Below are 25,471 nucleotides of genomic sequence, written 5' to 3' on the forward strand. Positions count from 1 at the left end.
ATTATGCAAGACTATTACATTCCTCCATTCTATTAAAAAAAGCACCTCTGAGGGTCCTACATTATCATATAAACAGAGCGCAGTGTGAGCCCACTGTCACGGAGCCCCCCGATATCTCCCATGATTCAATAAATCCACAAAAGGACAAACTATGCAAATCCCCGTACACAATCAGTAAAAAAAAAGGGAGCATATTAACCGCAATATATGACACTTGAACCTTTCATCCCGCGTTGGGCGAAACTTCAATCTGGAGTGTGTGTGCGTGCGTGCGTGCGTGCGAGAGAGAGGTGGGGGGTGTGGGGGTTGGAGTGTGGGCACTTATGGCAGCCGCCCCCCCCCCCCCCCCCCCCCCCACAGTAAAATCCCCAGTGTGGGGGGGACGACGACGACGACACAGTTAAATCCCCAGTGTGGGGACGACGACGACGACACAGTAAAATCCCCAGTGTGGGGGGGACGACTGTCAAGGATATGTGGGATACCTGAGTTGTATATTTAAGGACATCATAAACAAAGCCTGTTCCACTGACATTTGACCAGCTGTGACTTGTCTCTCATTGGCATGTGTTAGGACCCACCCCTGGGGGGGGGGTAATAATGTACTTAAACTGAAGTCTGAGTAAATGAGATGGTTATAGTGTCAGCTGGTACCCCGGCAGAAGGCTTTAGAGTGCTCTAAATGAGTTGCATGAGCAGCCTACACCTCAGGGTGTCCAGCAGTCGGGAACCAACTGTCTATAAAGTAAGGTATAATTAGTATTGGTCCACCATCAACACTAAAGATAGTGACTAGGTAGGGTAGGAATTAATGGTTTTGTCAGTATGTTTTTTTCAGCTCCATAAATAATGAAAGTCGTTTTGGGAAAAACATGACTTAAATCTGGATCTGGCGACATGGCTAAGTATCGAATGTGAATGATAATATGTGGGGTGTCATATTTCAGAATCATACACTCTACAGTATTTAGTTATTGCAATAACAAGGCCTAAGTTCAGAATTGTTGTGCGGAGTCGGGTTAATTGAATAAATGAATAGTCTATGGATGAATAGTTTATTTTGGTACTTACATTCCATGTTTAGAAGACAGTTATATTACATGTTAAGGTTGACTGTAGGCTGGTTAAAGTTTATTATGCCAACCCTTGTTGAAGATAATACAAGATAATAATGTGCCTGCTAATTATTGTGCCTAAAGTTTCTGGAAATCCTAGTATGCTATTCAGGCTGGATGAGAGAGAAGTATGGTTGATTGATGCATTAAGCCCAACTTGGATTGATAAAATTGATAGAATAGAAAGGGATTTTGTTGTAACTACTCCTGTGGAAACAGAATGCCCTATATGCTTATGCCCGGCTCCGTTTAATTTAAGTTATGTTATTGAGATGAATTTTCTTTGTGTACAGGCTACCACTGGTTTCCTTTATTTTTCAGATATATGATGAGGATATATGATGAGGAAGTCCACACCGATGTGTGCTTTGGAAAGAATGATGCTGTGTCACCTGTGTGGTGGAGATTCTGGTCATTGCAGCTGTTCTGGAAAGATGGCCAATCTGCGAGCTGAGATGAGATGCGCAGTAGCGCAGTGTTTGAGCCCTGTGAAGGAGCAACAGGACTGCCAGTTTGGATTGCCCTGTGCAGTTTTAACCGGGTGAAGCCTGCAGCACACTGTCGAGTGTGCAGATGAACAGTTCTGAATGGACGGCTCGCTTGTTTGTTGTTGTATGACGTAGGCCTGAGGGTGGTTGCTCTAAATGATTTTGAAGAGGGCCATGTAGGAATTTTTTTATCTGATTGTGATCAGGGTCGTTTCGCCTACTTCTACGTCCAGAGACATGGGTTATGAGTTCTTAAATGAATAAATGGGGGAAATGTCAAGGATATGTGGGATACCTGAGTTGTATATTTAAGGACATCATAAACAAAGCCTGTTCCACTGACATTTGACCAGCTGTGACTTGTCTCTCATTGGCATGTGTTAGGACCCACCCCTGGGGGGGGGGGTAATAATGTACTTAAACTGAAGTCTGACTAAGATGTGTTGAGTCAGTGTGTGGTGTTCCATTGTAACGCTACATGGCTACTTCGTATTCGAATACAATCTATTCCAATACTCTGAAACTCTGAATTGTGTCTGTCTCGATTATTGTGTTCAACTGTGTTATATGTGCACACCGACAGATTGCCTTAACACGACGACACAGTAAAATCCCCAGTGTGGGGGGGGGGACGACACAGTAAAATCCCCAGTGTGGGGGGGGACGACGACGACGACACAGTTAAATCCCCAGTGTGGGGACGACGACGACGACACAGTAAAATCCCCAGTGTGGGGACGACGACGACACAGTAAAATCCCCAGTGTGGGGGGGGGGGGGGGGGGGACGACGACGACACAGTAAAATACCCAGTGTGGGGGGGACGACACAGTAAAATACCCAGTGTGGGGGGGACGACACAGTAAAATCCCCAGTGTGGGGACGACGACACAGTAAAATCCCCAGTGGGGGGGGGGGGGGGGGGGACGACACAGTAAAATCCCCAGTGTGGGGGGGACGACACAGTAAAATCCCCAGTGTGGGGGGGACGACACAGTAAAATCCCCAGTGTGGGGGGGACGACACAGTAAAATCCCCAGTGTGGGGGGACGGACGACGACACAGATGTAAACCGGGCCCACTGGGTTCTATTAGCACACTACACTCTTGAGTCACAGAGCCCTGGTAGAGGTTCTGTCTGTCTGTCTGTCTGTCTGTCTGTCTGTCTGTCTGTCTGTCTGTCTGTCTGTCTGTCTGTCTGTCTGTCTACTCTCTCGAATGAACACAAAGGATGTGATTTGCGTGAGGAATATGTAATGGTAGAGGTGTCGACGTGGCCTGGCTGACACACTGGGAGACATTCCTTCCCAGTTCAGCGCTATTTAATAGATGCGATTTGCGTTCACGTTATCTCAGCCAGCGCTGCGGATCTGAGAGTCAGTGTTTCCTATATGAAGAGTTGTGGTTCCAAAAGATGACATATGAAATATATACTGACCTGAGATCAGATTCTAAAAATGTCTTCTAAATCCTGACAGTTTTCTGAAAAAGCTATGTTTCTATGTCAGTCGATATTCGATTTTTCAAAAATAGCAGACCTACAATGTTTCTATGTGTCAGTGGTGCTCAAATTATTATATATTATTATACATTAATTGATTCAAGTTATTTGTACGGCTTGTGTTTGTGAAAGCCTGCTATGAAACAATCAAATAATTATTGTGATCCAATCGTGGCCCAAGTTTTCTTTTTTGAGCCACAAGGTGCCTGGACCGCTGAGCCACGGCCCAGGCCGAGGCCCCAAGTCTTATGATAAGATGATTAATCATCTACTCACACGCCCCCCACACGCCTCGGTGCAAAGGTAGGCAAAGTTTATCTGTATGTACATCAACGTGCTATAAAAGCACACTGAATCCATGCAGATACATAAACGTATTACTACTACCACACTGAATCCATGCAGATAAATAAACGTATTACTACTACCACACTGAATCCATGCAGATAAATAAACGTTATTACTACTACCACACTGAATCCATGCAGATACATAAACGTATTACTACTACCACACTGAATCCATGCAGATAAATAAACGTATTACTACTACCACACTGAATCCATGCAGATAAATAAACGTTATTACTACTACCACACTGAATCCATGCAGATACATAAACGTATTACTACTACCACACTGAATCCATGCAGATAAACAAACATATTACTACTACCACACTGAATCCATGCAGATAAACAAACATATTACTACTACCACACTGAATCCATGCAGATAAACAAACATATTACTACTACCACACTGAATCCATGCAGATAAACAAACATATTACTACTACCACACTGAATCCATGCAGATAAATAAACATATTACTACTACCACACTGAATCCATGCAGATAAATAAACATATTACTACTACCACACTGAATCCATGCAGATAAATAAACATATTACTACTACCACACTGAATCCATGCAGATAAATAAACGTATTACTACTACCACACTGAATCCATGCAGATAAATAAACGTATTACTACTACCACACTGAATCCATGCAGATAAATAAACATATTACTACTACCACACTGAATCCATGCAGATAAATAAACATATTACTACTACCACACTGAATCCATGCAGATAAATAAACGTTATTACTACTACCACACTGAATCCATGCAGATAAACAAACATATTACTACTACCACACTGAATCCATGCAGATAAATAAACGTTATTACTACTACCGCACTGAATCCATGCAGATAAATAAACGTTATTACTACTACCACACTGAATCCATGCAGATAAACAAACATATTACTACTACCACACTGAATCCATGCAGATAAATAAACGTATTACTACTACCACACTGAATCCATGCAGATAAATAAACATATTACTACTACCACACTGAATCCATGCAGATAAATAAACGTATTACTACTACCACACTGAATCCATGCAGATAAATAAACGTATTACTACTACCACACTGAATCCATGCAGATAAATAAACGTATTACTACTACCACACTGAATCCATGCAGATAAATAAACGTATTACTACTACCACACTGAATCCATGCAGATAAATAAACGTATTACTACTACCACACTGAATCCATGCAGATAAATAAACGTATTACTACTACCACACTGAATCCATGCAGATAAATAAACATATTACTACTACCACGCAGAAGACATAATAAAACAAAGAAGGCGTTAACATCCGTCACACGACAAGCAACTTGGACACTCAGGCATGAAGGAAGCATGAGTTCAAGTCCGTTGCTCTCCCCTTGTCCCCCATATATGGGGACTAGGTTGATGGAGGCTGTGTAGAGCCCAGGATCACATTAGATGATTGACACAGGGGTGAAAAATGGGTTACAAAATCGTGGGATAAAAAATATTTAAAAAAACAAAAAAACATCCGTCACACAGATGTCTGAAATCTGCTTTCTCATCTCGCTGACATCAGTAGCTAAAGGAAGTCTCCCATTATGTGCTGGTCAGACGGCAATTTGGACACGTCCCAAAAGACAGCTGCTAAGATCACAACAGAGCAGTTTGTTGCATAATAACCCATTTAGACCAAGTTCGATTCTACAAATTATTATCGCCCTGCTTTATCGTACAACAATGTCACACAAAGGCATCAACGACAGTAGATCCACAAGCTCTGAAGAAAAAAAACGGCGCACTCCTGAACTTGAAGATACTTTTGAATCTGAATCCTGTAAAAGTTACAGAGATATGAGGATTCCACCCCGACAGACAAAATCACCAAAAAAAGACCATCAAAACCTTTGTCCTAGGGTAGCTCTCTCAAGCAGGGTTACATCACCACTGGGGCTCCTGTGCCAAAGGAAAAGGCCCATCTCAACTCCCCACATGGATTAACAACCTCCAGCAGGATGACTAATCACTGGAGAATGCTCTCCATTCCATGTCGGTCCTGCAACCACTGTTGATTCTGTCCACTAATGAATACTATGACGAAAGATGTTCGTCGACTGACTATCCTTTTTTTTCACTGACGAAAACTAAATGGAAACCAAATGAAAACTAAGCTATGATGACTAAAACTGAGACTAAATATATTGACAATTTCGTCAACAAATAAAAATGTAAACTAAAATGTTAGGAAGTGACTAGTGGACCAGAGATCCAGTAAGTCAAGTGTTGTGAGCTTGTAGATCCGCTATTTTCAGCAAGTGTAAAATCAGCCTTTATAACGGCATCAAGGCCTGGCAAAATACACTTTAGTCGACAAAAATCTACAGTTGATTTAGTCGACTAAAATGTGGCGCAAATCTTTGAATATATATTCTCTCAGAGCGAATGTTTTTAACTCAAATCTTTGTTTCTGGGTGGCGTCCCCCTGGAACAACATATTTTCAGATGGGGGTCGGCGGCCAATTACATATCTTTTTTGGGGTCCTTGTCATGAAATTGTTTGAAAATCACCGATACAGAAGCATAGGGTTTTTCAGAAAACCGTCATGATTTAGAAGACATTTTGTGAATCTGGCCTCAGTCCTAAATGGGTTAAGAACATCCAGCAGGATTACTAATCACTGGAGAATGCTCTCCATTCCATGTTGATCCTGCAACGGACGCTCACTGTGTTCAAGGCCGCTGTTGTTGTGCTTGGACAGAGAGTGTACAACAAATGGAACCCAACAGAACAGAGACGAAATGTTTTTATAATAGTCATGCCTTATGCTTTAGCTATTGAAAAATAGCAGATCTACAAGCTCTCGGTGGCGCGCTATGTAGCTTGTAGGTCTGCTATTTTTTTAAACTGTCAGGATTTAAGACAATTTTTTTATCTGATCTCGGGTCAAAATGCGTTAAAGAACCACCATTCTTCTGTGCGTTAGAATCTGATCTCAGGTCAGAATGGGATAAACATCTTTTATGTTTCATGACCTCAATTACACCCCCAAAAAACTACATGAATTTTGAACATTCAGGGGATTTTCTGTGTGTTCTGTAGCATTTTTGAGCTGCAATGAAAACAGGCAAAAATCCCTCCACGGTGTGACATCTCGTGGCAAATCCTTATCTCGTTATACAGCATGGGATGATTTGTGGACTCCTCACACCTCACAGTCCACAGGAAAATCATATTTTTATCCTTCCGTCTATCGGGTCAATCAGGTCCCGAAAGCAAAAATAAAACAAGATTGTAATGTAAGACATGGCGATGTTATGAACAGCATGATTTGTATACAGTGTCATGATCCAGAGAAGTTTGTTTGAAGGCCAGGGTCATGAATCATACTTTTGGAACAAAACATGCATCCTCTCTGGCATGAAGTGCTGACTGTAACAAGACCAGACTCTACTACAGTGTTTGTGGCTTGTCAAGTGGCCTGTGGCTGAGCTTAGTGTGTATTCCTTCAATAACCTGTGTGTGTGTGTGCGTGTGCGTGTGCGTGTGCGTGTGCGTGTGCGTGCGTGCGTGCGTGCGTGCGTGCGTGCGTGCGTGTGTCTGTGTGTGTGTGTGTGTGTGTGTCTTTGGGTCAACAGTGTCGTTTGTGCTCTATAAATAAGAATGGATTGGATTGAAATCCTTACTGTGCCAAACACACACACACACACACACACAAACTCCAGTCTTGCCTAAAATGTGGTCACGTTAAAATGCTCCAGCAAGCAATGGGAAACTATGGGTAATGAGCTGGGCGTACGACTTATAAAAGGCTCTGCAGTGTAATCCTCTCTTACTGGTGAGATTAAACATCCGACTAATTATATATCTTATCTTCACCAAGAAAAGAATAGACCACTCATTGTTTACCACACTTTCTGACTGCATCTATAACTTGTATTGCAGAGCTGCAGTGAGTAGCTTTGGTTGTAGATGGACAGTACGAGATTGAAATCCTCGTATCTCCAAATGTAGTGTAATTTTATTTTTATTTCAACCCTGCGGCCCGTCATGGTCAATTAGTTACTTTCATTGATTTGAACAAGCTTGTAGCTTGTGTTGATTCCGTCGACTAAAACGAATAATGTTCGCCGACTACATTTTTCCACTGATGAAAACTAAACAGAAACTAAATGGCCAAGACACTGAACCCCAAATTGCTCCCGATGTGCTGGTTGGTGCCTTGCATGGCTTCTGCCGCAATCGGTGTATGAAGGTTTCTTTGACTATGCATCCACCTCTTGGTACCACAGCACCTCAAAGGCCCTTAAAACAAGGCTCCAGACCTCCCAAAACAAACTGGTCAGGCTCCTACTTGGCCTCACCCCCCGAACCCACCTCACCCCTGCCCACTTTGACAGGCTGGGATGGCTTAGGGTCGACGACAGAGTACAGCATCTTGCAATGGGTCTGGTCCACAAGATTCGATACACCACCAAGATACCCATGTACCTGTCTAAATACTTCCTTAATGTAAACGAAGTCCACACCCACAACACCAGAGGGAGTGCAACAAACCATGTACAACCCAGATTCGGCACAAACAAGGGACTAAATTATTTTCGCTCCTATGCCACCAAAATGTGGAACGCCCTACCAACAGTCATTAAGACATGTGAATCACTTGACTCCTTCAAAACCGCTCTCAAAGGGCACCTACGGATGGCTGCAATTCGAAACTGGCCTCTGTAAAATCTGAATCCCCCCCCCCCACCCCATTTCCCCTCACTGTATATGCATCTTTTCCCTTTTTGCTTCCTATATGATGAATTCCTGTTTATGTTCTTTAGCTACATAGAAGTGTCTATTTGTATGTCTCTAAATGTTTTGATGAATTGAACAATGTGGACCCTGTTGTAAACAAGTGTAATGCTTAATTGGGTCGTCCACTCACAGTTAACAGTCTTTGTATTGAGTTTGTGCTTAAAATGTACTGTAAATTCTACAAACTGTTAATAAATATTTCAATCAATCAATCAATCAAGAATGTGTGTATGAATGTGTGTGTGAACGGGTGAATGTAATGCAGAATCTATGTAAAGCGCCTTGGATAAAGGCACTATATATAAATGCACCATTTAAATGAAAACTAAGCTATGATGACTAAAACTAAGACTAAATATATTGACAATTTTACTTTAGTTTTTTTCAACCAAGGTTCATGTTTTAGGTTGTTATTAGAGAAACTAAAAGATGAGTGTTATTCTTTTTCTTTTTCATTTTCTGCTTTCTTTCGTTTTAGGGATTGTAGCTGTTTTTGACAGGGGGTGGGGGCATTCGAGCATGGGGCTAAATATGTATTTTTTTACAACATTTTATAGCGATTTATTTTTTAATTATTTACTATAGTCCTAATAAACCCCAGGACATTTAATCTGGCCACAAAACATCACGAGATCTACTGAATGTGTCAAACTGACATTGAGCCTATGACACACAGTGTGGCTTCCTCCCAGTAGGCCTCCTTCACGTTCAGTAGATCCTGTGATGTATTTGTGGACAGATGTAATTTCCTGGGGTTTATTAGGACTATAGTAAATAATAATAAAAATGATCTTAATACATATTTAGCACCATGCTCGAATGGCCCTGTACAAAACAGCTAAAATCCCTGAAACGATTTTACTTTCTCTAATAACAACCTAAAACATGAACCTAACTACTACAACTAAAGTTGTCCTTTAAGCTAATCATTGGAGGAGCCCCCCCCCCCCCCCCCCAGGGGGGAACCACTGAGTGTAGCCAATGAGGATGCTAAACGAACAAACTGAACAAACAAACGGATTCTTCTTCTTCTTCTTCAGAGTTGACCGATGGAGAAACAGCGGAGGGACTCACCGAGTTGACGATGCCTTTGAGAGCATGGAAGCCATCTTTGACAGGGAAGACTTGGTTCTGGGTGTCTGCGATCTCGCCAAGCTGTGTCAGAGGAGAGGAGGGCAAAGCACCAACAACATCAGTGAAAAGTTGTATCCCTTTTTCAATCCCTTTCTGTCGCTGTCGGGCAGAACCCTCCTAACTCCATATTCTTAACTTTTTGTGTTGTTTTTGAGTGGTGCAACCACTCCTATAGACAGCTGTGTGTGTGTGGCTGGGTCTGTCCCCGTGTACCTGGCTGTGTCCGAGCATGAACATAGCGGTATGGCGTTTGTTCACCACCACCAAGCGTCACTGTTGTACAGCCTAACACACAGACACACACAGGCCAGGGAGGAGGGCTTGTACAGTACAGTACAGTACAGTACAGTACAGTACAGTACAGTACAGTACAGTACAGTACAGTACAGTACAGTACAGTACAGTACAGTACAGTACAGTACAGTACAGTACAGTACAGTACAGTACAGTACAGTACAGTACAGTACAGTACAAAATCAGAGGCACACGATCAAAAGTAGCAAATCCACAAGCTAGGAGATAGCATGTCTTGCTATATTTCCGTCTTGGAATAAGGCTGACATTAGAGTACACTATGAACACAGCTGCAGCTAATCAATAGTGGGTGTGTTCGATGTAACATCGACCACCAGTGACACACCCGGACCCATGGGCAGAGGAGAGTTACGTCACTAGCATAGACTCCCATTGTAAGAATGGAATGAGGAAGTTCCAATGTTTGGAACTACAGCCAACAGCAAGACCAAACCGTGACTCTCTCTCTCTCTCTCTCTCTCTCTCTCTGGGTACACCTAACTCTAACTCTAACAGACCATCAGCTGCAGCTGTGTTGCTTACTAGCCTATAAAAATAAAATAGACACACTCGGCCGTCTGTCTGTCTGTCTGTCTGTCTGTCTGTCTGTCTGTCTGTCTCCCTGCTCACCTGCTGCTCATCAAAGTCCTTGATTCCCACGCAGTAGACCCGAGCACCGTACTGCCTTGCTTCGTCGGCCTGCAATTCATGCCAGTGTTATAAGCACCTTAATGCAACACCAAAACACAACCAATATACTGTGTATAAGCAGCTTAATGCAACACCAAAACACAACCAATATACTGTACAGTGACAGTGTACACCATGTTATCTTTATATGGAGTTCAGGCTCAAATGAGATAAAGACTTTATCCAGTGTGTGTGTGTTTAATTTGTACACTCTCAGAGTAAAATTGAAACTCAGGATTTACAGTGCAGGCTCTTGATGATAAATTAGCGGTATAACACTTTTAGTGTTGTGTGTGCGTGTTTAAGCTCACCTCCTTCACGGTCATGTCGTGGATGTACACGTCCAGCTTGCCGTCGGTCAGCGCCAGGATGATGCTGGACGACTTGGTGGTCTGCGCCCGGATCTGGACTGAGGCCTACATAAGGGTCCCACACACTGGTGTAAATGTAAAGTACGGATCTGGACTGAGGCCTACATAAGGGTCCCACACACTGGTGTAAATGTAAAGTACGGATCTGGACTGAGGCCTACATAAGGGTCCCACACACTGGTGTAAATGTAAAGTACGGATCTGGACTGAGGCCTACATAAGGGTCCCACACACTGGTGTAAATGTAAAGTACGGATCTGGACTGAGGCCTACATAAGGGTCCCACACACTGGTGTAAATGTAAAGTACGGATCTGGGCTGGAGTCCGTGGTGTGAAATATTAATTGCTCTGTTCCTTAATTTAAGAAAATAAAACTATATGGGGCAACACAAAGAAAGAAGCAAAAGGAATAACAAACTATAATCCTACCAAACATGAAGAACAGTGGTTACATTAGGATTGTGCTGACTGCCCAATGTCACATTATCACTGCTGAGGCAGAGAAATATCTACAACTCTGAGTGGTTTTCAACCAGTGGTCCTTGATGGGGTTCCAGGTGGTCCGCATGCAGCTAAATGATGAACAGTTGGTAACCAAATGGACCCTTATAGATCTTTAACTCTTGGTTTAATTTTAGCAGATCTACAAGCTCGTAGTGGGGCACTACTGAGTGCCACGCTACGAGTGCGGTACTTGTGAAATTTTGGCGCAAATCTTTTAATATATATATTTAGAGCGAAAGTTTTTCACTCAAATCTTTGCTTCTGGGGGGGGTCCCTGGAACAACATATTTTCAGATGGGGGTCGGCGGCCAAATACAGATAATTCTGGGGGTCCTTGATGTGAAAAAGGTTGAGCACCACTGACATAGAAACATGTTTTTCTTTTCAGAAAACTGTCATGATTTAGAAGACATTATTTTGTAGAATCAAACGTATATCTTTGGCGGGAACCCCATTTGGTGTTAGCATTATGTTATGCTTTAGCTATAGAAAAATAGCAGATCTACAAGCTCATAGCGCGCCACCGAGTGGCACGCTACGAGCTTGTAGGGTCTGCTATTTTTTTTTAATCGAAGAACGACTGACATAGAAACATGGCTTTTTCAGAAAACTGTCAGGATGTAGAAGATATTTTTAGAATCTGATCTCAGGTCATACAATGTGTTATCACTGTACCTCTTTGATGCCCTCATGCATGTACGTTTCCCCTGCTGGTCGCACGTCGTGGAGACGCTGCAGACCCTGCTCGATCTCCCGTCTGGAAACAGACACAACATGGAAGTATTTCTGTATTTATTTTAATGAATAAAATGTAATTTTGTCCAATCTGTATGGAAATGTCTGTCTGGGAATGCTGCAGGAATCTGATGCAACGCACGGGTGGGTCCTGGACCTGGTGAGAGCAGGAGTGGACCCGGTGGGACGTATTAGGAGGGGCTTCGGACCCACAGAGCACTGCCCTAGTCCCTCCACACGCCAGATTGGTCTGCCTCCCCCCCAGTCCCGGCAGAGTGGTTCTGGAGCAACGGATTGTGTGGCCCTGGTCTCTCCCTAATGGGACTGATCCAGGGTATCTACTGCGTGTGGATTCATTCTTCCAAATTATGTGTTTTTCAGACCCTTATTTTAAAAGGGACGTGAACCTTTTGTAAAAATAAATAAATGATAAAAGGGTTTTTTTTATGACAGACGGATGTCTTTTCTTACACCCAGAAAATAAATAAATGGATCATGGGTTCTTTAGTGACGCTGCCGGGTGATATAGGCAGCGGCCTGCTCATCTCCTCATGCATTGCGAGGAAGGATGAGCTCAGTTCGGGGCTCTCCCCAGGTTGGCAGAGGGGGAGTAGCGGGCAGGATTACAGCTTAGACAATAAGGCACCGGGTTTTGTAACCCGATGGGTTACAAAATCGTTGGGATTAAAAGTGCGCGTGCGTGCGTGCGTGCGTGCGTGCGTGCGTGCGTGCGTGCGTGCGTGCGTGGCGTGCGTGGTCTCGTACTCGTCTCCCGTGAGAGGCAGGAGGACTTCAGCTCGAGCCGAGAACACGATGAAGGACACCCTCATGCTGGGGCTGCAGAGACACAGGGGAAGAAACACAAACCCAGTTAGAACACGATGGAGGACACCCTCATGCTGGGGCTGCAGAGACACAGGGGAAGAAACACACAACCCAGTTAGAACACGATGAAGGACACCCTCATGCTGGGGCTGCAGAGACACAGGGGAAGAAACACAAACCCAGTTAGAACACGATGGAGGACACCCTCATGCTGGGGCTGCAGAGACACAGGGGAAGAAACACACAACCCAGTTAGAACACGATGAAGGACACCCTCATGCTGGGGCTGCAGAGTCACAGGGGAGGAAACACACAACCCAGTTAGAACACGATGGAGGACACCCTCATGCTGGGGCTGCAGAGACACAGGGGAGGAAACACACAACCCAGTTAGAACACGATGGAGGACACCCTCATGCTGGGGCTGCAGAGACACAGGGGAGGAAACACACAACCCATTTAGACCCGAGAACTGATTCTACAAATGTTTTCTAAATCCTGACAAACCCATGTGTCTATAGGTCAGTGGTTCTCAAACTTATGTCATGTCAAAGACCCCCAGAATTATATGAAATTGGCCGCGGACCCTAAACTGAAAATATGTTATTCCAGGAAGTGGACCCCCCCAGAAGCAAAGATACGAGTATGAGTAAATATTCACTGGGAAAGAATATATATTCAAAGATTTGTGACACATTTTCAAGATTTTTCAAAATTAGCAGATCTAAATTAGCTTGTATCGCAGCACTCGGAGCCGCGCTATGAGCTTGTAGATCTGCTATTTATTTAATAAAAGCTAAAGTTTTATATAATGGTTAAAGTGGTTAAACGCTAAACGACACCGATGCGTTCCCCGAGTGTTCAAAAGTATACCCAGAATCTACCTTTGCAGTCTCTTTAAATATTGTGTGATTCAAATATAGTTATCTGTGGGAAAAAGTAGCAAAACCAACGACATAAATGCTAAATGTGTGAATAATAGAACCCTTTGCACAATTGCATGTCACTTGAAATATACAATTTAGGCATTTAGCAGGCACACACACACACACACACACACACACACACACGCACATGTGCACGCGCACACGCACACACAGTTGTTGATCTGACTTGAAATATGACAACTTCCCACTGTCTATAAAAGCTGATGGTGGGAATGTTTCTACACAGATCTCTGTGCTGCAGCATATCTCCTTTCTTTGGCTTTTGGCACAGGTGGTTACAGAGATTAAAATAGGGTGCATTTTGCATCCTAAAACGCATAGTTTATAGTTAAGGGACGCAATACAACCTCACAATACAACGACCTCTGCATCCACAGGATGCACTACTGTACTACTGTACTGTTTATTTTGCTAGCTTTAGTTATAATAATGATTTCTTGTTCTGTTTTCTAGATGAATATAACCACATTATAGCCATATAAAATGAAATGGGAGTTTCAATTTGTAAAAATGGCAAAAATATTACTCTTAATGTGGTTGAAGTCTAAAAGACCATCCCTGCATCCTGGGACTCATTACAGTGAAAACCTATTTACATCACTGTGGTTATTATATATGCCTAATATATCCCTCACACAAATTTGAAACGTGACCTCAGTATGCCTAACCCCCTAACATTTTTGAATAGTTAAAATGGCCAGTCTACAAGCTCACAATGTGTCAATGTAGATTGGCTAGTTTAACTAGAGATAAGGGGTTTAGCGGTGACACAAATGGAGCCCTTAATCTCCCAAACACTATATGAGTAACCTTAACCTCACAAAAAACTAGGCCTAAACCTATAACCTCAAGACCACACCCACCTGGGCGAGACGCCAAAGAAAGAGCCCCCCCCCCCCTCCTCTGCCCCCCCTCCCTCTGTGGACTGAGGAAGTGATTCATTAAAAACACGCAACAGGAAGAAGCAGCGCGTCGTTGTCATGGCGATGAGTCACTGATTTACGCACACGCGCACACACACACACACACACACAAACACTTTGTACCCGTGATATTTTTTTTTCTTCTTTTTTTTCGAGGTGTGAAGTGAACAGTCATCCGGAGACATGTGTCACTCCCTCCTACTGTACTGTACGTTTGCAGGGCTTACGATCGAGTGTCGCTCGCTGAAAATGGCCGATCTACAAGCTCACGAGGCGTCAAAGCGCGACGCATCGTGAGCTTGTAGATCGGCCATTTTCAGCGCGCGACACCGGCGTCGGTCGGCGCGCCACAAAGTATGAATCAGCTGTGGCTGTTTATCCTGTGGTCATTCCTCACCCCGTGTCAGATAAGAGGCTTCTCAGACTGCCTTGCCTTGCAAACTTGGGAGGCGCTTTTTTCTTTTTGCAAACACAGCTGTTTGCAGGAGTAAATATATATATCCAACCTCAAATGATCAACGTATATATATATCACAAACGCGCTTATAGGAAGCAGAGAATATGCAACAAATAATTTAAATAAAAAATTGTCCTGATTAGGAAAATGTCATCTCAGCGACAGTGTGAACTCAACTCCACAGTCCAGACAAATAAAATCGGGGTTCTTGCTAAAACTAAAATTAAACCCGAAAGCTTTAAAAAGTAAAAAGAATAAAATAATAACAATGAAACACAACCTATTTTTTTAACTAGACCAAAATAGACCTGCATTTAAAAACATCTTGGGTCATCATGCATTCTTTCATCTTATATAAAACGAGTCAATTCCTAAAACTAAAACTCCATATTTAATTATTTACATATACTTATAGGCCTAATGATCTGTACTCAAAACACTGACTAAACTGGAAAAACTTAACCAGTGTGTTAGTACAGCAACACAATCAGTTTAACGACTTTTTGTGTCGGGAGTTTTGGTGAGCATAAGGAGAGGTGCTGATTCATGGTCACCCACATGACACATGGCCCTACAGTCTACTGTAGGGCCTACAGTAGACACATGGCCTTACAGTAGTCACCATGCGGCGACGTCCTCCCCCTCAGTCACAGCACCATCTTTAAGCCACACGGACACACTTGGCGTGGGATCACAGCAGATAGATAGACGGCGCCACAGATTGCACGCGCTTCCTTCCTGCAAGCTATAATAACCACTTCAGAAGTCCAGGGGTCTCCAACAGGGGGTCCGGGGACCCCTAGGGGGTCCGGCAAGTTACTACAGGGGGTGGGGGGGGTAGGATTTTATTTAGTTTTTTTACATGAACCACTTGAACCCTCTAGTATCACTATTCTGAGGAGAGCTTAAGCCGATCTACAGGCTAACAACGCCTCACAGGTTTGGCGTGGGGGAAAAAGAGAAGACCAAGTGCAAAGTGAAAGGTCAAGTTTACCGAGTCTAAAGGTCATTACACACTGGCGAATTAGCGATGCGATATATTCGTGCGAATAATTCGCATTTAAAAAAAAACAATTGAAGTCCATGCAAGCTTCCACATCAGTGGCGAATGTGCGAATGTGCGAAAATGCGACCGTTTTCGCTTTTATTTGTTCGCTCTGGTGTCGTATTTTGCAGAGATTCGCAGGCGAACTGCAACATGCAATATTTCGCATTTTCAAATCGCTTATTCGCATCGCGTCGCTAATTCGCCAGTGTGTAATGACCTTGAGAGTTGAGGTTAAATGTCTGAAGATACACATAAAATAAAATGAAACATGAATGACAGTGCTAGTAAAACAACCAACTATGAAATCTATGAAAAAGGTTTAACTCGCTTTCTTTTGTAGATTGGCCTATAATGATGCATTTTTGCTAACAACGCCTCACATGTTTGGCAAAGAGGTAGAGAGGAAAAAAAGGTCAGACCAAGTACCAAGAGTGAAAGGTAAAGTTCACAAAGTATTGAGGGTTTAAGTGGTTAAAAATGTGTGAAAATGAACACTGATGACAGACAGTGCTGTCAAACAAGTCCATTTCCCTGCCCTAGAGGTTGATGAGTAGTACTGCCTGAAGTTCATAAGTGCATCCATCTCTCCTGTCCTTATAGGGCAGAGTCCCTCTCGATTGGAATAATCAGGAAATTAAACCTAAGCCAATTTACAATGTCTCGCATCGTGAGCTATACTTTCGGACCGAAGCGGGAATAAAGAAGGGGGACTAGTACAGATCCCCTGGGGGGGGGGGGGGGGGGGGGGGGAGGGTACCCCGGTCAACGATGAATGCTGGGCTTCAGTGGTTAATTAGGCTTCAGACGTACAAGACTTTAATTAATTCTGCGTTGTGACATTATTGAATTAAGATGCCAGGGACACACAGGAGGAACAGGAGGTGCTACTTGTGCTACAGAGATAGTGGTCTGGTTTTGCCGCGCCACATGGCGGAGCAGAAGTGCTCCTTTTGTTGGGCTTTTGTTTAGCCCACTAAAACCCGGGAGAGCGTCCCCGTTGTCCTTTTAGCTCGTCAGCCATTCAAAAACAGAAAATCGCAGACGTGCAAGCTCACAGCGCCTGTACTGTACGTCTGCCATTTTGATTTTGGTTTTTTAGTGTTTAGTGTTTTTAACACGGATATTGTCTTCTGTGTGGGGATCCCTCCCTGCACCACAAAGAATGTTCAGATGGGCGGTCCGGATATCAATTTTTAAGCATTATGTTATACTTTTAGCTATTTAAAAATAGCAGATCTACAAGCTCGTAGCGCGCCACCGAGTGGCGCGCTACGAGCTTGTAGGTCTGCTATTTTTTTTTAAATCATGAACATGTGGTGCAAAGCTTTGAATATATTATACTCTTTCAGAGCAAACGTTTTTTAACTCAAATCTTTGCTTCTGGGAGGAGGTCCCTGAAACAACATATTTTCAGATGGGGGGTCGGCGGCCAATTTCATATATTTTTGGGAGTCCTTGACATGAAATATTGAGAACCACTGATATAGAAACATGAGGTTTTTCAGAAAATATACATTTTAAAAAAGTCATTTTTTTAAATTTTGACGTCAGGCCTAGATGGGTTAATGGGTTAGCAGACGGTCCTCGACGCCTTACTCTCTCTCTCTCTCTCTCTCTCTTTGGATCTGGACCCCCCCCCCACTGCTGGTTGCAAATGGCCATTCTCACAGCCCAGAAGACAGCTCCTCTCTGCCACCCACTCCCACCTGTCGCCTTTTGCTATTTTCTTCAACCATCCGTTCTGGCTGGGTCTCTCTCTGCACCGTCTGTACCCAACTGGCACGCACCGCTTCACACCAAACATTACGCAATCTTAATCTTACTTTAAAATTAGTATTAGTATTAGTAGTAGTAATAGTATTAGTATTAGTATTAGTATTGGTATTAGTATTGGGGCCAGTGCACAACACCAGTGTCAATTTCCACCAACTATGGTGAAAAAAGGTTCATCGACTACCTTTTTTCACTGAAATTATTATTTTTAAAGAAAAGAAAAATAAGCTATGTTGAGTAAAACTAAATATATTGACAATTTTGTCAAAGAAATAAAATAAAACATGTGTTTTGAGGATGGAAACGTGCTGAAGAGGTTGTGCACGTCGCAACTCACAACAGGGGGCATAAATGTCATGCATGTTTTACGGGTCATGCAAGTGATTGATTGATTGAAGTATTTATTAACCGTTTGCAGAATTACAGTACATTTCAAGTGCAACTCAGTACAAAAACTGTTAACTGTGAGTGGACGACACCATAAAGCATTACACTAGTTTAGAGGGTCCACCATTTTCAATTCATCATAACATTTAGAGACGTATGAATATACACAACTATATAGTAAAGAAAACAGGAAATCATCATAGAGGAGGTTAAAAGGGGGAAAGAAACATATACAGTGAGGGGGAAAAGGGGGTTCAGATTTTACGGGGGCCAGTTTCGAATTGCAGCCGTCCGTAGGTGACCTTTGAGAGCAGTTTTTGAAGGAGTCAAGGGATTCACATGTCTTAATGACTGTTGGTAGGGCGTTACACATTTTGGTGGCATGGCAGCGAAGATAATTTAGTCCCTTGTTTGTGCCGAATCTGGGTGGCACATGGTTTGTTGAGCTCCGATCTGTCTAACGTCAGCCCATTCACGGTGTCCACTCCAAAAGCAACAGACAGACTGAGCCACCCACTGATAAGATAAAGTAGACCTTTTAAGCAGTTACCATTACTTATAAGAGTGTAATGGTGCTTAAGCACCAGAGCTGTGCTTAAGCAAGGTCACAGAGACAGAAAGATTTTCTATATAGTGTCTGAAAAAGTAGACACACGTCAGAGCTCTCCAGGACAGACGACCCCTCCGGGCCTGCCCCTTCAAGGGGCGCCCCGTCCAACAGACTGATATGATCGAATGATCCGATTTGTGATATAACAGGTCGTATCTGCTTTTATCCAACGTTATTTTCTGTTCATATCATATCACGTGGACCCATTAATTTTGGGATATGTATCCCCGGTAGCCTAATCATTAAAATATGCCAGTTCTTAAGGTCCCTTGACTTGTGTTTACAGCCGGTTTATTGGACTTTAGATAACCTTAGTTTGAACAATAACGACGCAACAGCTGGCAACCACTCACCTGACAAACCGCTCTGTGAGATTCTTCACAAAGGAGTAAATCTCTCCCCAGTCTTTAGCAACACTCCCGGACCTGCAACACAGGAAGTATAATGTATACTAGTTGTATATACTGTACATAAGTGCAGATACTGTAGCTTATATACTGTACATCAGACTGTAGTGACGAGAACATGTGGTGTAAGAAATTGTTGTACGGGAACCCCTATTGATTGTTATACTTTGGGCCTTGTGCACACTTACAAGGACAGGTGTGTCGGAGCCGGCAACCAAATGCGAATCATGAGAAGAAAAGGTTCCCACACACTGTCTTTCACTTATAGAGCAGTAGTTAGTACTTATAGAACAGACTGGCGTCTGCCTCTGATTGGTCCTCTATATACCGGTTGCTTGTTGTAAACCAGATACCTGATGAAGGTCGTTTAGACCGAAACGTTGTCATCTAATAAAAATACTGCTCTATAAGTGAAGACAGTGTGCGGGACCCTTTTCTTCTCATACTTCAGCTATTGAAAAATAGCTGATCTACAAGCTCGTAGCGCGGTTTGTAGATCTGCTATTTTTGAAATAATATCTTGAAAATGTGGTGCAAATCTTTGAATATTCTTTCAGAGAGAACATTTTTAACTAAAGTCTTTGCTTCTGCGGGGAGGTCCCTGGAACAACATATTTTCAGATGGGGGGTCGCCGGGCAATTATATATATTTTTTGGGGGGTCACAGAAACATGGGTTTATCAGAAAACTGTCATGAAAAAAAAAGACGATGTACAAGCTCACACAACGTGTCGTGAGCTTGTAGATCGGCTACTCTTGAGACATTTCGAAATAGCTTGACAAATTGGGGTCCCAGGCAGGCATAACAATCTTCTCAGATGGAGGTCTGACAAAAACCTCGACATGAAAATGTATGAGAACCACTACGACTGACTCTTAATTCCGCAGCGTGCTGTTTATGGAATTGGAACTGTATTCCTTCGTTGCGTAACAGCAGTTACGCAAGTACTGTAGTTTACAGTACTAGCTAAATTGTAGCTGTCGGGACAGAAAAGCTTGCATCTCCATATTTCATAATTCAAATGTTTGTTTTTCATGAAGCTGTGCCCTACTTTATACCTCGAGGAACGAAGTAACTTCACTGTATGAGAGTGTCACGTAAAATAGGAGCGAAGACATCTACAAGCCCACAATGTGGGCTTGTAGATTTCCAATTGAATACTTTCTTAGCCCCGCACGAGGTACAGTGAGACAGTACTGTTGCCCTCCATGAGGCGGTTTAGAGTCCCTAAATAGAAGAAAAACAGAACTATTTTGTACACGAGTCTGTTCTGCTTTTAAAACAAAAATCTGTAAACCAGTGGATATGTTCTTGTTCCTGTCTGTTTCTGTGATGTGTGTCCTGGCTGTGATGTATCGTTTGTAATGTATTAGATAGCATTTCTGTAGACTTAGATAGCATTTGATACAGACTTATAGCATGTTATGTAGACAGCACTATAATTGCATTGTATGTCATAGTAGTATAGTAGTATAGATGTATAGTTTATATGTATAGCTTCATTATATAGATATTCCACTGTTACTTTCTTAGCTTACGCATGTTTCTTGATAAATGTTTTTATGTGATGTATTCCCATGCTTTTTTGTTCTTGCTTAATGTAAGTCGCTCTGGATTAAGAGCGTCTGCTAAATGCCTAAATTGTAAATTGTAAATTGTGTCTGTCTTGTCTGTATCTTGAACGGTGATGTCATGGACGCAAAACTAATTTCAGTGCAAGCTGACAATAAAGTTGTAACGTATCGTATCAAATGATCACTTCAACACTTTACAAACTATCCTCATGGTCATCACTAATGAAAATAGTACAATTTTTTTCCCCTACTCAGTCTGTGTCTCATAGGAGGGCTGTGGGCAGTTCAGAAACCAGTCTGTGTCTCATAGGAGGGCTGTGGGCAGTTCAGAAACCAGTCTGTGTCTCATAGGAGGGCTGTGGGCAGTTCAGAAACCAGTCCGTGTCTCATAGGAGGACTGTGGGCAGTTCATAAACCAGTCTGTGTTTCATAGGATGGCTGTGGGCCGTTCAGAAACCAGTCTGTGTCTCATAGGAGGGCTGTGGGCAGTTCAGAAACCAGTCTGTGTCTCATAGGAGGGCTGTGGGCAGTTCAGAAACCAGTCTGTGTCTCATAGGAGGGCTGTGGGCAGTTCAGAAACCAGTCTGTGTCTCATAGGAGGGCTGTGGGCAGTTCATAAACCAGTCTGCGTCTCATAGGAGGGCTGTGGGCAGTTCATAAACTAGTCTGTGTTTCATAGGAGGGCTGTGGGCAGTTCAGAAACCAGTCTGTGTCTCATAGGAGGGCTGTGGGCATGTGGGCAGTTCAGAAACCAGTTTGTGTCTCATAGGAGGGCTGTGGGCATGTGGGCAGTTCAGAAACCAGTTTGTGTCTCATAGGAGGGCTGTGGGCATGTGGGCAGTTCAGAAACCAGTCTGTGTCTCATAGGAGGGCTGCAACATAGAAGTTAGCCAGCATGTAGCTGCACCCGCAGACCAAGGGATTAGAGAGATGATACACAAGGGTCTTAGAGAGATGATACATAAGGGTCTTAGAGAGATGATATACATAAGGGTCTTGCTGAAGTGTGGAAATCCCACGGCCACACATTAAAACTAATTAAAGGGCGACATTACGATTTTGTAATCATGAAAACTAACGGATACATAAATTTCTGGGAACAATCAAGGGCACGGCAATGTTACGGGTTGGGGGGGGGGGTGGAGGGGGTGGAGGGGGGGGGGGGTGGAGGGGGTGGAGGGGGGGGGGGGGGGGTTGACATTGTAGCCCTTGGTCCCGATAAGTCAACTTGACCGATGTGAACACAAAGAAGAGTAAAATGTGCCCTTGATGAAACGTGCCGACGGGGTAATTAAACCAATAATTACAATTCAATGTATGTGGAGTAGAGCTCATAAAACGGAAGAGTTTGACCATTAGGAAGCTCATCTTTCATACAGCGTCTCTCTCTCTCTCTCTTCCCCTCGGACGGACGGACAGACAGACGGCAAGGGCAAAAGGAGTGGCTGAGGAGAGGAGAGGATGGGGAGGCGAGGAGCAGGACGTCCCAGCCAGAGTAATGACACTCCCGTTGACTCACCATTGTAACAATGGCATGCGGAAGTGCTAGTTCCAGCCATATAGAGCAATGTTTGGAACTGTAGCCCATAGGCACCCGCTTTGCGGAGAGATCAAAGCGTGTCGCTGCACTCTCTTACTAGATTACTCTGATCCCAGCATACTATAGTTAAAGCAGCACCATGTACCATTCCTTCTCTACCACGGATTTGAAGCCTATAATGCAGGGGTGCCCAGAAGGTAGATTGCGATCTACCAGTAGATCACAAAGGCTTTGCAGGTAGACCACATGACATGCCCCGAAATATATATCATAAAAAAAAACTACTTGAATTAAGGTGAATGATTGATTAAAAGAGCCTTTCAGCTCAAACACACAATACAAATACAAAGTCATATACAAATAACTACGAATACCATTTTCCTCTCTCTATTTCCCATTCCAAGTGTGTTTGTCTTATAGTATGTATCGCCAGTGCTGCTGTTTTCAGCAATGGGATAATACTTTTTTGGGTGAGTAGATCTTGTTGAGCTGGTCATTGTGAAAGTAGCTCTCAAGTCAAAAAGTTGTGGGCACCCCTGCAGTATAATGTATACCGAACTTGGAAGTCCCTGAAATTGAGAAGGTTTGAGAACCGCTGGTTTGGTGGTGTGTGGCTTTCCTTGTTGGACAACAAACGGTTTGAAAAACCACCGTGCAAGTCGGGCCGAGTCTTTTGAGCAGGAGAAGGATAAGTTCTTAATGGGATTGGGATACTTCCCGTGACACTTCCTGTGTGATCCTCCTGCGATATGAAAATGCTGCAGAGTTGGATATTTTCCACGTTATGGCTTTGCTTTGCGTCGCTTTTGGGCTGGAGGATCTGCTAATGTTGATGCTTCTGTACATGTGACACTGCATTATGATGAAGTAGGGCATTGATTTATGAAAATACACAATAAAGATGGAGATAAGAGGGCAACGATATGGAAGCAGGATGTATGTGCATGCGTGTGTGCGTGTGTGCGTGCGTGCGTGCGTGCGTGCGTGCGTGCGTGCGTGCGTGCGTGCTGGGGTCAATTATAAACTCAGCAAAGTAGCCTATACTTTACGGATATTCAGGAATTCATATACTGATAATATACTATATTATACGAGTATATATTTGGTGTTAAAAGCCTCAACTCAGCAGAAATGACTGGACCGAGTTATGCCTCCTATAGGGCTGGGGAATATTATGGCAATATTAATGGAGCCATGGGCCATAATATGAATATTTTTAATATCATTGCACTACAGTATGAGACTAGAGATACAGTCTGGGAGGAATTACACACCTAGATCAACATCATGGAACCGCAATGGTCTTAGCTTTTAGTTTTTTACTGTCATCCTTTTGACTTCCCTCCCTACACCATACAGTATGTCAGTCAGTCAATCAATATTGTAATAGTGTGACAAAGAGTCATGTTGCTTTACAGTGAAGTGTAACTGTAACTTCTAGCTGTTCTACATCAATAACACGATTTCCCTTTAGTTCATTCATATCCTGGGCAGGCAATACTGAAAGTGATGATCCAGCAAAATCCCATTGTGTAAAATGTTAGCCCGTCCCATTCCCCCATCCCCTCGCTGCCTTCAGGAGATACAGTGCATACTGTGCACTAGTGCTTCCCAAAGTGGGGTCCAGGGACCCCCAGGGGTCCTTGAGGGAGTTCCAGGGGGTCCCCAGCTAAATGATAGATAAGATAGGACCCAAGTGGGCCATTATGGGTCTGTAACTCTTGAGTGTACAAATGACGGGGGTCTATTTGGTCTCCATTTACATTATAATTCCCATTGATTTTACAATGGAGGGGTTCCATTTGTACACTCTCAGAGTTAAATTAACATTGATTTATTTACAATAGTCTACAAATCGGGGTCCCAGAGATAGAAATGCCATTAAATGGGGGTCCATTTGTAGCCTAATGCATGTCAAACTGGGGGGGGGGGGGGTCCTTGAAATTAAACGGGTTGAGAATCACTGCAGGAACCGTAATACAAATCTTCTCTTATTGGGGGATGGGGGGGGGGTCCCTGGCATATCTCTTCAAATTGGGGTCCCTTAAGTGTCAATTTGGGGGTCCTTGAGGTGAAAAGGTTTGCACTGCATGTGTGATGATGAATAATGACGCAGAGGTTGAGTGCAGCCAGCCAGGCATACTGCCAATGAGCAAGGCAGCAGCAGCTATTCCTTTGTTCTTTACAAACTCTGGTGCATGTGTGGCAGGATGGACGTGCAATGACACGGCCCATCTCCCATCCTTGTTGGTGGATGGATCAGAGTCACAGCCATCCTCCGCCCACTTAGTAGTGGGCTGATTGGTATTGTGGCAGGATGGGCGTTAGCGTTCCCACGCTGTCACGGCCCGTCCTCCGCCCACTGATTAGGGCTTGATGAGTGTCCTGGCTGGCTTTATAAGGTGACGTGTCGGCAGTGTTTGTCAGCTGTCAGTCTCTCTCTGCCACACTGCTGGTGGGTTTCACGGCCCGGAGTAATTCCGCCGCATTGAGGTGATCATCCTTAACAGAGCTGTCCCGTCGGGTGACAGTGTGTTTGGTCCGCACTTCAGTGCAGGTATGTTTCTATACGTTGCTGTTACGATCGCCTGCACTTAATAGTTGACTGAACTTGACTGTGAGCACTTGTTGTTGTTTTAGCCTTGGAGCTACTCGCTCCGGCCTGTGTCCTGTTCGGCGTGTTGTGAACCAACACCACGCCACCTAGGTTGGTGTTCCTCCCTCTCCGCAGTATTTATATTAATTTGGTGTCTGTGATGCCATGGGGGTATAAACATGGGCTCTTGTTGTTTACAGTTGTATTATTTACCTGGCTACTGCTGCAGTGGGTACAACGACGGTGCACGTTGGCCTCATTAAAGCGGGTGAGTTTGCGTGTCTTTGCTGTTCCTGCCTCAGTGACTATAGTATAAGAGTGGTATTTTAATACAGCCGTTGTGCTTTCAGGGCCAGTACTACACCTGCTGCTTT

The 25,471-nt window shown here is 43.5% G+C and overlaps 1 protein-coding gene across 1 annotated transcript in view; it reads right to left on the reverse strand.

The window, feature by feature from the left end:
* The window catches only part of antxr2a (ANTXR cell adhesion molecule 2a), a 120,766-nt gene that overhangs the window by 89,548 nt on the left and 5,747 nt on the right, over positions 1 to 25,471 (reverse strand). Inside the window, exons 2-7 of the mRNA XM_083783746.1 lie at positions 19,333 to 19,404; positions 12,775 to 12,846; positions 11,950 to 12,031; positions 10,710 to 10,814; positions 10,339 to 10,407; positions 9,355 to 9,435 (exon numbers count right to left, since the gene is read on the reverse strand). Coding sequence (XP_083639872.1) covers positions 9,355 to 9,435; positions 10,339 to 10,407; positions 10,710 to 10,814; positions 11,950 to 12,031; positions 12,775 to 12,846; positions 19,333 to 19,404 — 481 coding nt within the window. The remainder of the gene's footprint in view (positions 1 to 9,354; positions 9,436 to 10,338; positions 10,408 to 10,709; positions 10,815 to 11,949; positions 12,032 to 12,774; positions 12,847 to 19,332; positions 19,405 to 25,471) is intronic.

This window comes from Protomyctophum parallelum (assembly GCF_964188405.1).
Source record: "Protomyctophum parallelum genome assembly, chromosome: 15".
NCBI lineage: Eukaryota > Metazoa > Chordata > Actinopteri > Myctophiformes > Myctophidae > Protomyctophum > Protomyctophum parallelum.